Below are 17474 nucleotides of genomic sequence, written 5' to 3'. Positions count from 1 at the left end.
ATTGTACTATCACCCTATGGAGTAGCCAGGAGTATATCACATCACCTTGACCTCTGCAATTTTGGAACGCTTTTTCATTAACAGGACTTCTAATTTGTTATATGAAAGAACAATTTATTTTGAACATTCTGCTTGCACTTGATGGTCAATAGAATTAGCCTAACAGTATGCGTTAAAAACGGGTTTACTTAGCACACATTTGCCTGTAGTCTTGTAGCTCCGACTCGGAGATTCCAGAGTCATCCTCGGACAAGAAAATTTTAGCTAAATATTAGGGGCAACTATCAGTCTTATACAATTAAGTCTGCTTGAGGTGATTGTAGCCGTATTAGTGCATTTGCGGCAGAAACAATTGAGTACTGTCCGTGATACTTTTTTTATTTGCACTAACAAACAATTTTGAGGACAAGCTTTCGGGGAGTGGAGAAAAAAGAGAAGTGCGCCAGACTAAGTGCAGTAGGAATATAACAGTTTATTGCACACAAGATTATAAAAACTCACAAGAAGTGGGTAGATATCAGGCATCAATATATAAGGAAGAGGATGTCATCTGTGCTGCACGGCTGGCGCTCTAGGCGGGTCCCACAGGAGGAAGCAAGGGTGGCAGGCGTAGTAACCGGGAGTCGCTGCGCAGATAAGAACCGGGATCCAGGGCAGGCACTGCTGATCTCTCACATCAGCGTGGGTATAGGAGTGAGCTTGAGGCACATCCAAGATGGCCGCCGGACAGGAAATGACGTCAGGACGTTGCTGGGAATCCTCCAAGTCCGGCGGCCATCTTGGATGTGCCTCAAGCTGGCTCCTATACCCACGCTGATGTGAGAGATCAGCAGTGCCTGCCCTGGATCCCCGTTCTTATCTGCGCCGCGACTCCCGGTTACTGCGCCTGCCACCCTCGCTTCCTCCTGTGGGACCCGACTAGAGCGCCAGCTGTGCAACACCTTGGCATTGAAGCCAACCATTTGTTAGGTGCAGCACAGATGACATCCTCCTCCTTATATATTGATGCCTGATATCTACCCACTTCTTGTGAGTTTTTATAATCTTGTGTGCAATAAACTGTTATATTCCTACTGCACTTAGTCTGGCGCACTTCTCTTTTTTCTCTATTTACCACAGAGTCCGGTTTACTCTAGAAAGTGCAAGCCTCACGACGGTGTCTACATTGCAGCTTTGTATATATATGTATACATATATATATACCATCTATCTCAATCCAGTACTGTTTGCATTACAAGTCTTTTTTCCCCTCCTTTCCCTCCCCCTTCCCTTTCCTCACCACTAAAGCTGCATCATTTACTTGTTGTCCTTTTATTACTAGCATATATAATTATATATCTTAATTTCTGTTTACTGGATTATTTTGTTTAAGATTTACTGAGTGAACGTTATATCCACTAGAAATTCTCTTGCGCCAATTGCATTTTTATCTTTCGGGGCGTGTCCCCTTCTTCAGGTCAGAACTGCTTTGACCTGAAGAAGGGGACACTCCCCGAAAGCTTGTCCTCAAAATTGTTTGTTAGTGCAAATAAAAAAAGTATCACGGACAGTACTCAATTGTTTCTGCTACAATTAAGTCTGCAAAGACTAAATAATCAGAATCTAAGCCCAGGCCTGAATGGCTTTTTGCAGATCTGTACTCAAGCATTAACAAGAAACTGCATGGGGCAAGCAAACCTATAGTCGGATGTTAGGTCTATTTAAACAGACTTTAATGAGACCTGCTCATTGGAAACAACCAAGATACAGAATTTGGTGGACATCTTAAAGTAAATAATCATGTGCAGTGTTTATTTTATACCCTACAGGATTTAATTATCGCATTGGAAAACCTAAAGGGCCTCGAGAACCACCGCCTGAATGGATTCGATAGAAGACAAACATATTTTAACTTTTTTTTTTTTAATATACAATCTGGAAAACCAAAGTCAGCCATGCTGGCCTTTATATTCATCTCACCTTTGATATCACAGACTAATACCTTAGAAATACAAAACACTTTCTTTAAAATGTATCTGCTGTACTGTGTATAGTTTGTAGGCTGGATGAGTGAATATTCAGCTTATGGGATCACAACAAATTAATTCAATCACCAAGATATCCTTGTAAATATTGCTCAAGCCAGCAATGTGACTCAACGGGTAAAAACACACACCTGATGGAACCTTGGGAGCGTATATGTCAACTTCCCAGCATGTACTCATTTTGGATCCACAACCACTGGCAAGATATTCTTGTAAATTTTGTGCAAGCCAGCAACACACATTTATGTTGATAAGTCAACAGGTGGTCACAACTTCTAGAACCTTATGAGTTTACATGTTATCTTCCCTGCATGTCTCCGTCCTGAACTGACACTGAAGAACTGCAACCAGCATCTGCTTTCAAGAACTGTACTAACCACCAGTACTATTTAAATTACTGTGACTTGCCACATGCTTCTAACTGGTAAAACCCATCTAATCAGCAGTCATTCGTCCTGTGTAGGTCTAAATCAAGGAAAAATACACGTGATGGAGATGGTTGATGATGACATATTTTAGGAGGGTGTTAGAAACTGGACTTCATATTAGCTGCTATAGCAGCACAGGGAAAGTAGATGTAAATTTTAACTATTTCATAAAAAGGTTTTAATAGTTTAAAATGAAACTTTTAAGTAAAACTTTTGTTTCTTAATAACATGATATATTGTTTACACAAGCTATTTTCTCATTTACAGTCAATAAAAATGAAGGCCCAACTTTAGCCAAGACTTTTTTTTCCAACAGAATATCTTTTGGGTTTTTTTTGCTCTCTGGTACTGAGACAAGAAGTAAGGAGTAGTTTCTCCAACACAAATGGTGATAAAATAGGATTATAAAATCGTTTGCATACATTTAAAGAACTTTACTTTTGTAAGAAGAAAAAAATATCCTCCAGATTGGCTTGTGTACATTGTGAAGACTTATCAATGCCCACTCATTTCTGAGTAGTAGATATTGAAAGTGGATTCCAGTGCCCTTACCACTTACTTCAGGATAACATGGCTAGTTATTAAAACATATTTTAGGTTGTTCTGGCTCTGTGCCCTTGGGGGAGATCTCTCTTCATTTCATGCGATGATGTGTCACTAGGGCAGGAATTGAGCAAAAATCTTTCAAAGTCAGAAATAAAAGCCTATCAGAGGTTCTAAACTTTTTCCACAGAACTATTTTAAAGTGTATGTTACCACTAAAATGAATATAGCACATTTGTGTTTAATAAGGTATAAACAAAATACAAAGGGGTATAGCACAGAAATTATAATTTATTATAGATAATACAGCAATTTCTGCCCTTCTAATCACTGACCTGCACTATGCAGTAGAAAGGTATATATGTGTCACAAACTGTAGCCTTTGTGTTTCAATATGTGCCTTTGGCTACAAATACCTGGTGATCCTGACAGTCTGTCTCATGTGTTTATCAACTGACCTAGCGAAGCACAGATGCAGACTTTTTCCCAGGTAGATACAGATATGCCATGCTTTGGTATCGCATGCTGTGTCTCTGTAGTCAGATTTACAGCTTCTGCAGGAAAGCTGTGAACCATTAGTCAATCACAGCCTACCTTATGTAGGTGAAGTCAGTAGGGGCATGAACAGCAGAAGACATACACAGACAGTGAAAGTAAGTCCCTGCTGTGTGATGTCACTCACAGCCTGGAGCATAGAATTGGTATGTTTCTGGACTGCAAAGTACATGGTGGGGAATGTACCTCCTTGCTGTGTTAGATGTCACTAAGGGCTTGTTCACACTAGGTGCTGTGAATGGCGTTTTCCTGCACCCCTAAGCTGTGGTGTAGAAAAAAATACAATAAAATATCATTTTGACATTTCAATAAAGTTGGAAGAAAAAACTAACAAAAAAAGTACATAGTACCCCTTTCCAGACCTTCCAATGACAGCTGCTTATACAGTAAAAACATAGTGTACAGCATGAGGCGTTGAGTTCATGTGACTGCTAGATTAAAAACAGCTTGGGAAACAGTTTATACATTTAGGACTAAGGGCTCGTTCACACTTGCCTTTATTTCTAACTCTTGCCAAACGCCCCTATAGCGTTTGACAGGCGTTTGGGAAGTGGTGTTAACGCTCCTCAAACGCTCCCCAAACGCCTATGCGAGGTTTTGAGGCAGTTGATAGGCGTTTGCCAAGCGTTAAAACCAAACCAAAAACGCCTATAATGAAGATAATGGTATTAATGCTCCGCAACCGCACCGTAAACGCCTGCCAGGCTTTTGCGGAGCGGCACCATAGACTTGAATAGGAGGCTTCAACTCCTCCTGACTCGACACAAGGCGTCAGTTTTGCTTCAACGCTTCAGTGTGAACAGCACAGTGTGCTGCCATGTGCAGAATTTTCATAGGCGTCTGAGAAGCGTTAAAACACACTTCCCAAACTCCTGCTGACAAAACTAGTGTGAACTGAGCCTAACATATCATTTGCTTCATACTGAGGTGCTGTGGATAGAGAGTAAGAAAACATTGAAAGCTTTGTAAAAACTACACCTGACATAAGATGTCACACAAACTCAGAGAGGGATAGCATGGGGCTAAGATTTTTAGGGAAACCCACATAATTAAATCAATTACGAGGGGGGGTTGCAAGCTTGAGCCTCTATGGAGACCCAATGTGGTTTGTAATGAATGGAGTAAAGCTGGGATAATTGGAACACTTCGGCCGCTTTGTAGTACTTCCTAAAATCAGGGACCCCCAGTCCCTGGTAGTATAGAGTGTGTGCCAGGCTAATCTACCACCCTTGGGAACCCAGATACAAGTAGACATACTTGCCGGTATAGGAATGGGAAAAGTCTGGAAATAGTATAAACGTTTATGTAGTACTGTCATTTGAGCAATGACAATTCTACCCATCCAGGACAGTGATGCAGTATACCATGCTTCCACTTCCTCCAGTAGTTTATCAAATACCCATGGGATAGTTTTCTTTATAAAGTGACAAGAGGTGAGGAGTTAATTTGAGTCCCAAAGTAATGTGGTCTTCCATGAAAACAAATATTGAGCTCAAACTCACATTTTCTTTTTAAACATGATGATGCAAATTTACTTTGTGGCAGAATGCTGCAGCTTAGTGAGAGCAATGGGGATGATTTACAACAGAACATGTTTAAGTTGCAAAGAGCCCTTTCACACGAGTGATCCAATCAGGTCTTCCAGTCAGTTTTTTAGGTGAACCTGATTGGAAGGTCCATGCATTCCCATGGACCAGTGGGTGTTTGTTTACACTCACCTACTACTGGGTCCAATCAGGCCTGTTAAAAAATAAATAAAAAAAAAAATTGGAGGAGGAATGCGTCCAGTTTGGGTGGACCAGATCAAAGGCTGCAGGGTGTAAATGGACAGTAGAATCCGTTTACTCCCAGCCACCCATAGGAGCAGAGTGGGCTTTGTTCATGCCCGACCTGTCATTTGGCTGCTCTGTGCCAATCAGCAGACAAATCCCCTGCTGATCGGAATGGAAGGTACTTGTGTGAAAGGGCCATTAGTGAATGAGGTAAAGCTAATTTGAAATTTTAATTTGCAAATAATTCTCAAATAAATGCATTGCACAGACAGCCTGGTGGCTCACAGAGCTGGAAGTGCACTGGTGTGGTGCTTGATTCATGTCTTAGCTGTCAGGTCCTTAATGCTGGGCTGGAGTGTTCTGCGAGTACCTATGAATTTTTTTTTTGTGACTTTTTAATAAAAGAAGTTTCATGCTATGAGCGCTTTCTACTTTTTTGAATGAGACCCTCTTTTCATGAGTGTTAAGACGATCACAGGAACCAATGGATTCATGTTCCTTTGAGCAATGTTAGTCTGCACCGTTTAACCATTTTGTAATAAGTAGTCAATCAAATCTAGTTAGTGAGTTATACTACTGGTGTTTTGTGATGGCTGTGAAGCACAAGCACTTTACCACATTGAAAATGTTGCTACTAGGGAAATACCTGTAGAATTTTGACTTAATTCATTCATTTTGAATAGCATTCCATTGCATTTTTACAATAGCAAGCCATGTACCCACACTGCAGCATACCACAGTGTTTTGCTGCTATAGCAGCCAAGACTGGTTTGCTACCCTCAAGCCAACTGTCTGCTTTCTTTTGCCCAATCAATTTAACCCTCCTTGCACAACGATACCATTTCCACAATCTGTTTCAGTGTGGCCCACAAGGACACTAACTTTAGTGTAATTTTTATTTGCAAATATGAATTGATAAACCTATGTCCTAGATCAGCCTCTCTCAACCAGGGTGCCTTGAGGTTTCTGCAGGCGTGCCTTGCCAAAATGTCTAAAAATTGCCCAAAACTTGTATACAAGCCAGCCACAGGTTTTCATTTTGCACCATTACGACTTTCTAGCCACCGGCATCCTGACAACCAATGACATCATCAGTTGATAAGGAGGATGTCAGCTGTCTGCACAGCATCCTTATTTGACCCTCCCCCACCCCTCTCCATAAGTGATGGGGTCACATTAACTCACTGATGGAGAAAAACTGAGGGAGAAGAGAAACATGGGAATACTAGTCAGTACCACTGTGCAATAGTGTATTTGCTTTGGAAGAATAAATCACCTCTAATATTGGGTGTCCTACATGTGTGAATGTTGCTGCGTTATATAAAACAATTAGAATAGCTTTCCCATTTTAGAATGGGGTACCTCAGGACTGTCCATAATATAAAAAGGTGTCTCGGGACTGTCCATAATATTAAAGGTAGCTTTGACCAAAAAAGGTTGAGAAACACTGTCCTAGATCATGTGACATAAAAAATATAAAATGTTTTAGAGTGGGTGTATTACTAATCTTCAAGCCTAACATGTACACTTCAACATGTGTGCAAAAACTGAAAAAATGGATTGAAGAAAAGTGATCAAGAAAATCATGACGTTAAGAAATAAAAAAACAAAAACTTTAATTTACAGAAAAACACAATACTATTCAATACTGAGGTATTTTCTCTTCTTGGCTGTATTTGTGTATGGGTGCCAGCGCCATTCCACCTCTGCTGTATTCTCATTTTCCAAGGTGCCCAGTTTGATCATATATACTGCACAAAAAAAAAAAAAAAATTTAGTAGGGATAATGACCTGAGCCAGTAACTTCACACAGACCTTTACTACTGGAAAACAACATACAGTATAATCGGCTGCAGCAAAAAACACTGGACTGTTCTTCCTTTGTGTGAATCTTGTTGATGGATTGGCAACCTATGTCATTTTGTAAAGATAGAAATACTACAGCTGTCATCAAGATTTGAAGGCTCTGGGGATGACATCTGGAGTTTTTTTTATACAACTACTCAATAACTGGTTAAAGTATAGACAGAAAGTGTGACTTAGCACACCACATGCTCCCCGTGAAAGAAAAAGAAAAAAAAAAGACCCAAAATGTGATATTTTCCTCATTATGTATATTCTGGCCAGAGCCCCTGCAGGAAAATGATCACATATCCTCCTAAACATGTTAGATTTTCTTGAGGGATACCTCACTGTCAAATAATAGGCTACCTAGTGTGAATCAAACAATACTCCATTCAACCCATGATGGGAACTAAACCTTTGGCGTAGAATTATTTTCTATAATTAAAATAACAGTTGGGTTTGTACGATGTAGAAATTAATGTACAGTATGTAGTATGACTTTTGTTTTTTTCACACTTACATTTCATCTCAAAGCGTGGGCCAATCTCAGAGAGTTCAATATTTCGATGATCGGTTTTCCTATAAACATGGTGCCTGAAACAGAGAACACTGCTCAGTACCTGTAGCATATACACAGATGACACTGACATATATTGTGCTTTCTACCAGGAATTTTTGTGCTCAATAACGCTGCTTTACAAACATACACTCGACCAAAACACAACAAAAAAAAGTATATTACAAAAAATGCTTCTCAGAATGTACAAAAACAGACACCTTAACAGACTGAGACTATATTCAATTTTCTCCAGATACCTTAATGTAATAAAGTCGTCTTTATTAGCAAATGTCATCACTCGCTTGCTGTCTTCTTTTGGGACAGGGAACAAATATTTCAGGATGTTGGACACCTAGAGAGTAAAAGAAGAATTTAGTCCCTTTGCACACTTAGATTGAATTTATGGATGTTTGGGTATTAGGGCATGTGTAGAAAGGACCATGATCACATCAGAACTGCTTCTCTCTCTATACAAGCCAATGGGTGCTGATCTCAAATGTGAGTGAATGTATCTAAAAGCATGCTGCATTTGCCCATTGACACAATTTCTTAACAATTAGTAAACAAGCTTTATTTTGATCCTTTCAGCACAGGGTATAAAGCCTTACCTTTCCAGCAGCCCATTTGATGAAACACTGCATCTTTGGTGTTTGCCAGCAACCTCCACATGCATGGAATACCTGCTCCCTTGTGTTGTGGTTTCTCCCACCAGTTCATGTCACTAAAGAACATACAAGTCTGCGGGGGGGAACTATTGCATGAGGTACTGGAAATTGTTATTTGACTTATCTGGCAGGTCAAATACCTGCAGTGGCTGGCGAACAGCGAAAAGGTGTTTCAATAAACAGGCCTCCAGACAGATAAGTATAGATCCTCTTTTATAACAGGTATGTAATTCTTTACATGCACTGACATGGTCACTTTAAAACATCCCTAGCCCCCAACCTACTTAGCTCCAGGCTCTGTGGAGCAATTAGCCTTCGAAGTACACAGAATACGCACTGAAGTTGTATCAGTCATTCTCTTGGCAGCTCAGCTCATCCTGCTTCCTCTACCAGCAGTGATTTGTGGTCTTGTAATCTCTTATGCAAGCACACAGCAAGAGCTGTAAGAGGGGGGAGCAAAGTCGTGGATGCTTCTTAGACAGCAAACTGCATTACTTCAGTGCCTCTGCTGTGAATTTTAAGAATAAACTGCTCCCCAGTGCCTGCAGCTGCCAGATGTCAGTAAAGACTGGTTTTAAAGCTCTTTTACTACTTGATAATGATATATAAATACTTGACTCTCCATAGCCTGGCCACTGGTTCATATAAAAGTTGATCTGTGTAACTATTCAAGAAGACAAGCCTTACACGCTGCCCAAGGCGGGAAGTGAAATTGTGGAAGATGAGATGCGGATAAGCTTCTGACATTGTGCCCAGGTCCGGAATATCATGCCTCATGACCACATTGCATAGGGTGAAATATGCTGTGGGTCCGAATGGAAGGTGGCACACAATTAACCCATCTAGAAAACAATAAAGAGATTTCTTATTAGTAATTTCAACTTAATGTTATATAAATAAATAAAAATGGCATTACTGCCCAGATTATGCTGTTGCAATGCACTGAAAATAAAGTAAAAAGGAAATAAAAAATGAAAAGCAAATTAGGACCCTTCGTTATTGTTATCGGCATCCTTAATCTCTAAGCAGCAGATGCTCTAAGGCAAAGCTAGACAATTGCTGGTTGTGATTTCAATTGAAAAAAAACCCCTCTCTAATGAATGGGTAATTGAGAACAGGGCCAAGACGAGGGACAGTTGCGCCTGGCACAGGTGGGGAGTGCTTTGTGGTGATCTGCGCCCTTGCCCTATCCCTTCCAAGCTTACTAGCAGCCACATTCCACTGCACTGCAAAGATTTTTTCGTCCACAGCTAGCACATGCCCCCATCAGATCCCCTGTGTCAATCAGGAAATTAGTTGTCTCTCAGTCCCAAGCCCCTCCAACTCCCTGTACACAGAGATACAAAGCAGCATGTCCATGCTGACAGGAGAGAGACCTGCGTTGTTTACACACAGGTCTCTCCCCTGTCAGGTTTGCCAACGATCACCGAGTGCCGGCCAGGACTTGGTGATTTACATCCCCAGCCGCCAATAGTGGAAGTGCATCCCCAGCAAACCCCCTACCTGGAAATGCAATTCATATATATATATATATATATATATATATATATATATATATATATACACACACACACACGCCCGCGCGATTTTGCGCAGCCATGCCGCCCTGTAGCAGTACTTCTGCTAAAGCGGGGATGGCAAGTGATTAATAAGTGCCCAAAATGCTGGCCGCGCCTGAATACCTCTAAACACTTTTAAAAAACGCACCTTTAGGGGAGTTTTAACGCTGAATTTCTCCTGTCAGAAGAAAAGCATTCAGAAGAGCCTAGTGTACATGAGGCCTAAAAAGGACAAATAGGTAACACAACTAACCTGGCATTCCCCTGTGTTCATGTACAATGAGGAGGTCAGTAACTTCATTGGCTTTGCATGCTTGCACTAGTGCCCCCACCTCATGTTTTCCTCTGTTCATGCGCTGAGCATTGGGGAAAACAAGCTTCATTTCCTAAAAGAGAAATTTAAAAAAATGTTACTTCGGCGCTTCCTTTGAAAATTTATGAAGGACGAGTATACGGTTTTCATTGCAGCAAACATCCCAAACAAGGAAACACTTGACCACCGCTTAATATTGGATGTGCTCTGATGTACCTTGCACTACTGAATAGAAGAGCCATATAAATGATGGCAGCTATAAACTGTCTAAGAACGTGTGACTGAACCTCTTTTAGTGATGCAGCTGTATTAGGACTGCCATTGTAAGCCCCTAGTAACAAGTTAAAGTTTCTTTTCATTCTTCAAATGGTTTCAGTGAATAATCACAGTAAACTGTTCTGCACACTGATAAGAGGTCAACTGTCAATTTATGTTTTAAACATTGCTGCTTTTAACTATATTAAAAATATAAAAGAGCAACAGAAAAAAAAAAATGATTATACTCTCAATCTCAGATATTTAAAAGCTTAACTTCAGGAAGACATAAAAGGACAAAAATTAAACCAGCTCTGTAATCATTAAATGTATTTTCTAAATGCAAGCAATACATGTACTTGATTCTGACTTGGTATCAGGAAGGAAGAGGAAGAAGCAGTAAAAAGTAGCCAAATAGTGCACGTGCTAAAAAGAAGCATGTTGATTGGATAAGAGAGCAGAATGACAAAAGGGATTAACAGGTTGGGGTGGGTCCAGGACGACCTGGGCTTAGAAGAAGTGGCTTTAATGATGATGGCCATCAGAGTGATCATATGTAACAACAGAAAAAAGTACTTTGGGGGGAAATCTCTGGATTGAACAGTTATTTACTTCCAAATTTTCTGTAACAGTATTTTCAGGAATCTTCCAGGTCAGCTACCTGAGAGATGATTAGCTCCACCTTAAAAAAAAAAAACGCAATCCAAAAACTTGTTAAAGCCCCCTCCCAACCAACCCTCGTCCTCAGTGTCATAAAAGTAAGAACCATCATCAAAGTGTACAAGGTGAAACCTTATAAACCAGACCACCAAAACCCCTGCGTGGAAATATAGATGCTGTCCTAGCAGATTCCTGGAAATAATCGATAAATCGAACTGTGGTTTTCCCAAATCATCTTCCAGGACAGCGGGTAGGATAATCAAGAAATCATCAAACCTTTGGGGTGAACCAAACCATAATCAATTAAAGTGGTTCTACAGGTTCAAGGTTTCTTTTACCTTCATGCATTCTATGCATGAAGGTAAAAAACTTGTGTGCCAAGGAAGTTGTTACCACACTGGTGGAATGTGCTTACATCTTTGAGAATTGTCTACTGGTGCTCTCCCAAGCACAAATGATAGTTTTTCTAAACCATCTTATTTTGAAACTCTTAGGGCCTTAAGTCCTTCATTCAGACTGCTAAACAGGACCAAAAAGTGGCCGGATCTTCTAAAGTTTTTAGAAAATTTCTACATATCTCAAACAACTTCCATAGTATTAAACTGTAATTCCTTATTCTTTGAAGAATTACAGAAGGTTGAAAGAATCACTTCCTATGATCTATGAAATGTCAACAATATCTTTGAAAGATATAAAGGATCCAGCCTCAAAAATCACTCTGTCTTTTAGAATACTCAATTATACAAGGCCGATGAGTGTGCCCTCTTAATCCATTGACACTTTCTCCAGCTTTCAAACAGAAAGCTCATGCAGAGGTACAGGCAAGAAAGCTGGAGGATGTGTCTGCAGGAGCCTGACATTGCACCTGAGATCCACTGATCATGGGTGCCATGCTCTGCAGGCACCTGTGAAACAAAATTATAAATGCACATTTTTTTTTCCCTGCAAAAATATGTGCATTTATTTTTTTTTTCAGAAAGTTGAACTTAGACTTTAAGTACTCTTGGTGTACAGCACTCTCTGGCCAGTAGGAATCTCTTGATAAAAAGTTCAACTAATTGAGCATCTAGGAACATGGACAAAGTCAAAATCTGAATCCTGTAGGTTTTAGATGATAAACCGTTCTCTACCCCAGCTTGAACTGACTCTTAAATTGTAGCTACAGAACAGCTATTCCTAATGGATATCCAATTCCATAAAAGAGAAAAAAACAAAAAACAAACAACAAAAAAAAACACACTTTCCCATCTGGGAAGGAGGGGCCATTAATGATTTTTTTAGATTGTGTTTCTTGTTAGTTGGAGCCAATCATCTCTCAGGTAGTGGTCCAGGAAAATTACTAAAGAAAGCTGGTTTTGTTATTTTACATTTTAATGGGCTGGTCATTTTTATCTTGTTATTTTTGGCTAGAGTTCTGCTTTATTGGATGAAACCAAAAAAAGAGAACTTGTACCTTAGCAAACATTTTTAATCTAGAACTTGGGTCTCTTGATGTTGTAATCATGATCTTTGGATCTTCAACTCCGGCCCACCTGTACTCATCATCCACATGGGAGGAGACCCCTAGGAGAAAGCACAGCATGGTGAGCTCTATAAAAACTTCCATACATCTATAATGTACTATGTATTACAAATTCTTATCACATATGTTACCTCATTCATTGGTAGGTATACTATTTCCAGCATGCTCTGCAAAGCTCAGTGCACAGACCTCTAATGCCCAACCTTTGGTGCTGGTTGTACAGCTTGACATCAGAAGCTATTTGTAAATGGGTTATAATGGTATACCACGAAAGAAATGTAAATCAGGGATTTTATATGTGCTTAAAGTGACATCACCACTGGTAAATTATATTTAAATGTTAAAATCAATACAACATTTCTTGAAGTACATATAATAAAATATTCCAAATAAAATAAATGTTTTTATTCAATATGGTCTCATTGCCCTCATTTCAATCTATATTGAAATGAGGAAAATGATACCATATTGAATCAAAAATTGCTTTTATTATGAATATTTCATTACATGTACTTCAATAAATGTTGTAATGATTTTAATCACCTGTAACATCCCTGATTTACATTCCTTTTGTGGTATACCTATTCAATTCGGGACATGGTGCAGATATACATTTCCATCAACTGCCCATACCTATAACGAAGGGTTGTAATGGTAGTAACCTCTTGCAGTCTCATGTAATATGCCTCCAGTCTCCCACTGTCTTACAGCACATCTCCTGTGTTTACCCAAACCAGTAGTATCTCTTTGATCATTTCCTGCAGTCTTTTGTTGGATTACATACGTGTATATATATATATATATATATATATATATATATATAAATAAATAAAATATGTGGTCCTTTGGTTACATCAGTGGCTGCAGTTCAGGCCCCATTCATCATCAGTAGCCCCTGTTGAGACTCTGTATACCTCGTAAGGTAACCATCACTGGTTTAAACAGATGCACACCTGTTTCTCTAAGAAACACAATACTACAAAATCTTTCCAATTCTATACACAACCATTGCAGAGAGATAGCTCATTTATCATCAAGCTTGAATAATTTTAGGTGATGAGGCGCCCATTCTTCAGTCTTTACCTTCGCCACCTTCATCATCAAATTCGAGCTGCTTCTGTAGAGTGAGAGCCTCTCTGCGGATCTCTGTAGGGATCAGCCGGTTTTCTGTGGACAGAGATACAATTTTAGTATTTATACAAAGCATACTGTGTAAGTCTGGTGTCAGCTCCCCTTCCTTTCCACAAACCTTCTAAAGCTTTCTTCAGTCGTTGCTTTTTGTCCTCTATGCTGTGCTGTTTGGCTTCTTGAGCTTTTCGGTAGAGGTACTCCCTCCGTAACCGAGCCTCCCGGCGCAGCTATAGAGAAGCAGAGGATTAGAAAAATCAGCTTTAGCTTTAATGTATTCAACTTCAGCCTCAGAAACAAGTCAGATGTAGCGTGCTTTCAGAGAAACTGATCAATTAGAACAGCGCTCCTCACCAGATTAATCTCTATTGATACAAACCGAATAAGGTCAGCATCAATTAAGGAAAAAAACCTTAATAAAATTGCATCAATATAAAAATGGTGAAAAATAAATGAATACATGTGCAAAATCTGAAAAATAATCAAACTCATAAATCATGTATGTGTGAAAGTGAACAAGTGCCTATATGAAATCAATATTAATAAATCAAAAATAATAAATCAGTGTCCAAAGAAAAAAAAAAATATATATATATATTTCTCAAAAATTCTTCTTATTAAACCTTCTGTGTTGTGCAACACCACGCGTGAAATCCACCAAACAAACTGAATAAATTCACCAGAGCTCCATGCTGGTAAAATTATAAACCAGCTTAACCCACTATAGCTCTGGAAGCACCGATCTGCAACGGCACTCGCCAACTATTGCAACTCCTTACTCGGATCTTCATATACTCAAATGGGACCAGACAGGAAAGGAAGAGGAAACTACATAGCGTAAGTATATTATTGTATTAAAAGCTTAAGATCACACTCACAATAGAAAGTGTCACAGCTGACAATAGCATACAGTGAAGGAAATAAGTATTTGATCCCCTGCTGATTTTGAATGTTTGCCCACTCACAAAGAAATGATCAGTCTACAAATCGAATGGTAGGTGTATTGTAACACTCAGACAGAATAGCAACAAAAAATTCAAAAGAAATGCATGTCTATCAAATGATGCACTGATTTGCATGTTCATGAGGGAAATAAGTATTTGATCCCCTTCACAAACCATGACTTATTACTTGGTGGCAAATCCCTTGTTGGCAATCACAGAGGTCAGACGTTCCTGTAGTTGGCCACCAGGTTTGCACACATCTTAGGAGGGATTTTGACCCACTCCTCTTGGCAGATCCTCTCCAAGTCATTAAGATTTGGTGGCTGACGTTTGGCAACTTGAACTTTCAGCTCCCTCCACAGATTTTCAATCAGATTAAGGTCTGGAGACTGGCTAGGCCACTCCAGGAGCTTAGTGTGCTTCTTCTTGAGCCACTTCTTTGTTGCCTTGGCCGTGTGTTTTGGGTCATTGTCATGCTGGAACACCCATCCATGATCCATTTTCAATGCCTTGGATGAGGGAAGAAGGTTCTCATCCAAGATTTAACGGTACATTGCACCATCCATCGTCCCTTTGATGCGGTGCAGTTGTCCTGTCCCTTTAGCAGAAAAACACTTCCAAAGCAGAATGTTTCCACTACCATGTTTGACAGTTGGGATGGTGTTCTTGGGGTCATAGGCAGCATTTCTCCTCCAAACACAGCGAGTTGAGTTGATGCCAAAGAGCTCGATTTTGGTCTCTTCTGACCACAACACTTTCAACCAGTCCTCCTCTGCATCAGTCAGATGTTCAGTGGCAAACTTCAGACAGGCTTGGACATGTGCTTTCTTGAGCAGACGGACCTTGCGGGTCCTGCAGGATTTCAATCCTTGTCGGCGTAGTGTGTTACCAATTGTCTTCTTGGTGACTGTGGTCCCAGCTGCCTGGAGATCATTGACATGATCCTCACATGTAGTTCTGGGATGATTCCTCACTGTTCTCATGATCATTGACACTCTACAAGGTGAGATCTTGCATGGTGCACCAGACCTAGGGAGACTGACAGTTGTTTTGTGTTTCTTCCATTTGCGAATGATTGCACCAACTGTTGTCACCTTCTCACCAAGCTGCTTGGCAATAGTTTGGTAGCCCAGTCCAGCCTTGTGTAGGTCTACAATCTTGTCCCTGACATCCTTGGACAGCTCTTTGGTCTTTGCCATGGTGGAGAGTTTGGAATCTGATTGTTTGGTTGCTCCTGTGGACAGGTGTCTTTTATACAGGTAAAAAATGAGATTAGCAGCACTCCCTTTAAGAGACTGCTTCTAATCTCAGCTTGTTACCTGTATGAAAGACACCTGGTAGCCAGAAATCCTGCTGAATGATAGGGGATCAAATACTTCTTTCCCTCATGAACATGCAAATCAGTGCATCACTTGTTAGACATGTATTTCTTTTGAATTTTTTGTTGCTATCCTGTCTCTCAGTGTTACAATACACCTACCATTCGATTTTTAGACTGATCATTTCTTTGTGAGTGGGCAAACATTCAAAATCAGCAGGGGATCAAATACTTATTTCCTTCACTGTATACTGCATAAACAAAACAGCAGGTCAGCTCCAGTCCTATCACAGGCAGCTCACCTATACGTAGTGACATCAACTCCAAAGCCCCGCCCTATGCGTTTTGTCACCCGACATCCTCCTGGAGGTACTTGCACCCAAGGCAAACTTATCCTTTAAAACAGTTGTTGAAGAGGTGCCATAACGCTTCCTCGCAGCCTATCAAATGTCCTCTGAAAAGCAATCTTCCACAGGTCGCTCTTCAGAGGGCAACACAAGTGTAAACAAGCTGTTGTAACTGCTTAAAATTGATTTGCTAAAATTTGGTTTCAATTTGTGAGTCAATTCCATCTAAATCTGCTAGTATATCCAAACAATTCTCTCCCCAGACTGACAATACAGATGTCCAGAGGGGTCTCCACCATCCAAGACAGGAAGTGTGTTCATGGCCAGATCACCAGGTGAAAAGAACACTAATGCAGCTGCCACATCTAATGATCGGTAAGTGGCAAAATATGACATTTCTGGTTTGGTTTCAATCGTGTAGAGATCAGTCTGTTGTGGAGTATATGAAATATGAAGTATTGGAACAGTCTGTCCTCAGTACACACTGGAATATAGAAGGAGCGGATACTGACCATCATACATGGAGGAGGGAGATCGGCCAGGACACACGGAGGTGAGTACACGGCACATAATGAACGTACACGGGGGAGGGAGATCGGCCAGGACACACGGAGGTGAGTACACGGCACATAATGAACGTACACGGAGGGAGATCGGCCAGGACACACGGAGGTGAGTACACGGCACATAATGAACGTACACGGGGGAGGGAGATCGGCCAGGACACACGGAGGTGAGTACACGGCACATAATGAACGTACACGGGGGAGGGAGATCGGCCAGGAAACACGGAGGTGACTACACGGCACATAATGAACGTACACGGAGGGAGATCGGCCAGGACACACGGAGGCGCGTACACGGCACATAATGAACGTACACAGAGGAAATCTCTCTACTCACCATGATAGCAGTCTTCACTACACGTGGAAGTAGTCAGCACACTCTAACAGCAGCCACCCAATCAGGAGCTACCGTTCTGTTGCCCTTACTAAACATGGCGGAGCCGCGGCAGGAAGTGACCCGACAGAGGATTT

The 17474-nt window shown here is 40.6% G+C and overlaps 2 protein-coding genes across 3 annotated transcripts in view; one reads left to right on the top strand and one right to left on the bottom strand.

Annotated features, from left to right (window-relative positions):
- Window positions 1-2745, top strand: part of PTPN18 (protein tyrosine phosphatase non-receptor type 18) — a 118221-nt gene extending 115476 nt beyond the window's left edge. Inside the window, exon 18 of the mRNA XM_089675259.1 lies at window positions 1809-2745. Coding sequence (XP_089531385.1) covers window positions 1809-1873 — 65 coding nt within the window. The 3' untranslated portion in view covers window positions 1874-2745. The remainder of the gene's footprint in view (window positions 1-1808) is intronic.
- A 4176-nt stretch (window positions 2746-6921) lies between these two features.
- IMP4 (IMP U3 small nucleolar ribonucleoprotein 4) lies at window positions 6922-17460 on the bottom strand. Of its 2 annotated transcripts, none has more exons than XM_089675261.1 (9): window positions 17341-17460; window positions 13950-14058; window positions 13784-13867; window positions 12632-12741; window positions 10204-10336; window positions 9079-9233; window positions 7984-8078; window positions 7688-7761; window positions 6922-7073 (listed from the first exon to the last, which is right to left on the bottom strand). In XM_089675261.1, exons 1-9 carry the CDS (start codon window positions 17341-17343, stop codon window positions 6961-6963), a joined length of 876 nt encoding a protein of 291 aa, XP_089531387.1. In that variant the 5' UTR covers window positions 17344-17460; the 3' UTR covers window positions 6922-6960. The 2 variants fall into 2 exon arrangements, with proteins under 2 accessions (XP_089531387.1, XP_089531386.1); XM_089675260.1 differs by lacking the exon at window positions 17341-17460 and adding an exon at window positions 16950-16970.
- Between the last annotated feature and the right edge of the window lie 14 nt (window positions 17461-17474).

The sequence above is a fragment of the Staurois parvus genome, unplaced genomic scaffold, assembly GCF_062004578.1.
Source record: "Staurois parvus isolate SC_StPar_1 unplaced genomic scaffold, SC_StPar_1.0 ptg000154l, whole genome shotgun sequence".
Taxonomy (NCBI): Eukaryota; Metazoa; Chordata; class Amphibia; order Anura; family Ranidae; genus Staurois; species Staurois parvus.
Note: the sequence above shows the minus strand (reverse complement) of the source record. Positions and strands in the feature narration are given on the sequence as shown.